The 817-nt window shown below is 62.7% G+C and overlaps 1 protein-coding gene across 1 annotated transcript in view; it reads right to left on the minus strand.

Moving 5' to 3' along the window:
* NRG3 (neuregulin 3) overlaps positions 1-811 on the minus strand; it is a 991727-nt gene extending 990916 nt beyond the window's left edge. Inside the window, exon 1 of the mRNA XM_006915624.3 lies at positions 108-811. Coding sequence (XP_006915686.3) covers positions 108-696 — 589 coding nt within the window. The 5' untranslated portion in view covers positions 697-811. The remainder of the gene's footprint in view (positions 1-107) is intronic.
* Positions 812-817: the final 6 nt, after the last annotated feature.

Genomic DNA, 817 nt, shown 5'->3' on the forward strand with positions numbered 1-817 from the left:
GGGGGCGGGGGAGGATGCTAGAAGACAGACGGCGAGAGGAAAAGACAGCAGGAGGACAGAAAGAAAACTCAGTAGTAAATCAGAGTCCAGACACAGTGTTTACTTACGAAATTTGGGCCTGGTGCTTGTTTCTGGCGTGGTGGTGGTAGAGGAGGAAGACAAGGTGGTAGTGGAGGAGGAAGCGGCAGTGGCGGCGGCATCCTGAAAAGGAGACAGGGTCCAGGAGGGAGTAGAATCATGAAGGTAGGAGGAGGTAGCGAATGCCGCAGTGGGCCAGGAGGGCATTGCCTGGGTACTGGGGGTTCCTGGCACGGGGGGTCGGGAACCCGGCGTGCTGCTACTGAAGGAAGGAGCCGTGGTGGACAGGACCGTCGGGGGGACCGCAGTGTTCCGTGCGGTGGTGGAGCGCGGGCTTGCCCGGATGGGTACCCGGTGCCCGGGAAAGCGAGTGGGCGCCCTCGTGATGGTGGTCAAGCGAGTACTAATCCTGTTGGGCGTCCTGGAAGAGGCGGTGCCTCCGGCGGAGGGGGTAGCGGGGGACGTGGTGGAAGTGGTCGTGGTGGTGGTCTCCATGGCCTTGGGGAAGGAGCTGGGCTTGGAGAGAAAGAAGGGGTCCTGGCCCATCCCCTTGGAGTCCACCAGGTCGGTGGGCACGTATTCCTTGACGGAGCCCACCACGATCCATTTGAGGAGCATGAGGCTGAGCCCCAGGCCGATGAAGCCGATGAACAGAGGCACCACGCACAGCCACGTCTGCTGCCGGTTCCACACGATGCAGTCGCTACAGCGTAACTCCCGGGGGGGCTCGGCCGCCCCT

Source organism: Pteropus alecto, unplaced genomic scaffold (assembly GCF_000325575.1).
Source record: "Pteropus alecto unplaced genomic scaffold, ASM32557v1 scaffold155, whole genome shotgun sequence".
Lineage (NCBI taxonomy): Eukaryota > Metazoa > Chordata > Mammalia > Chiroptera > Pteropodidae > Pteropus > Pteropus alecto.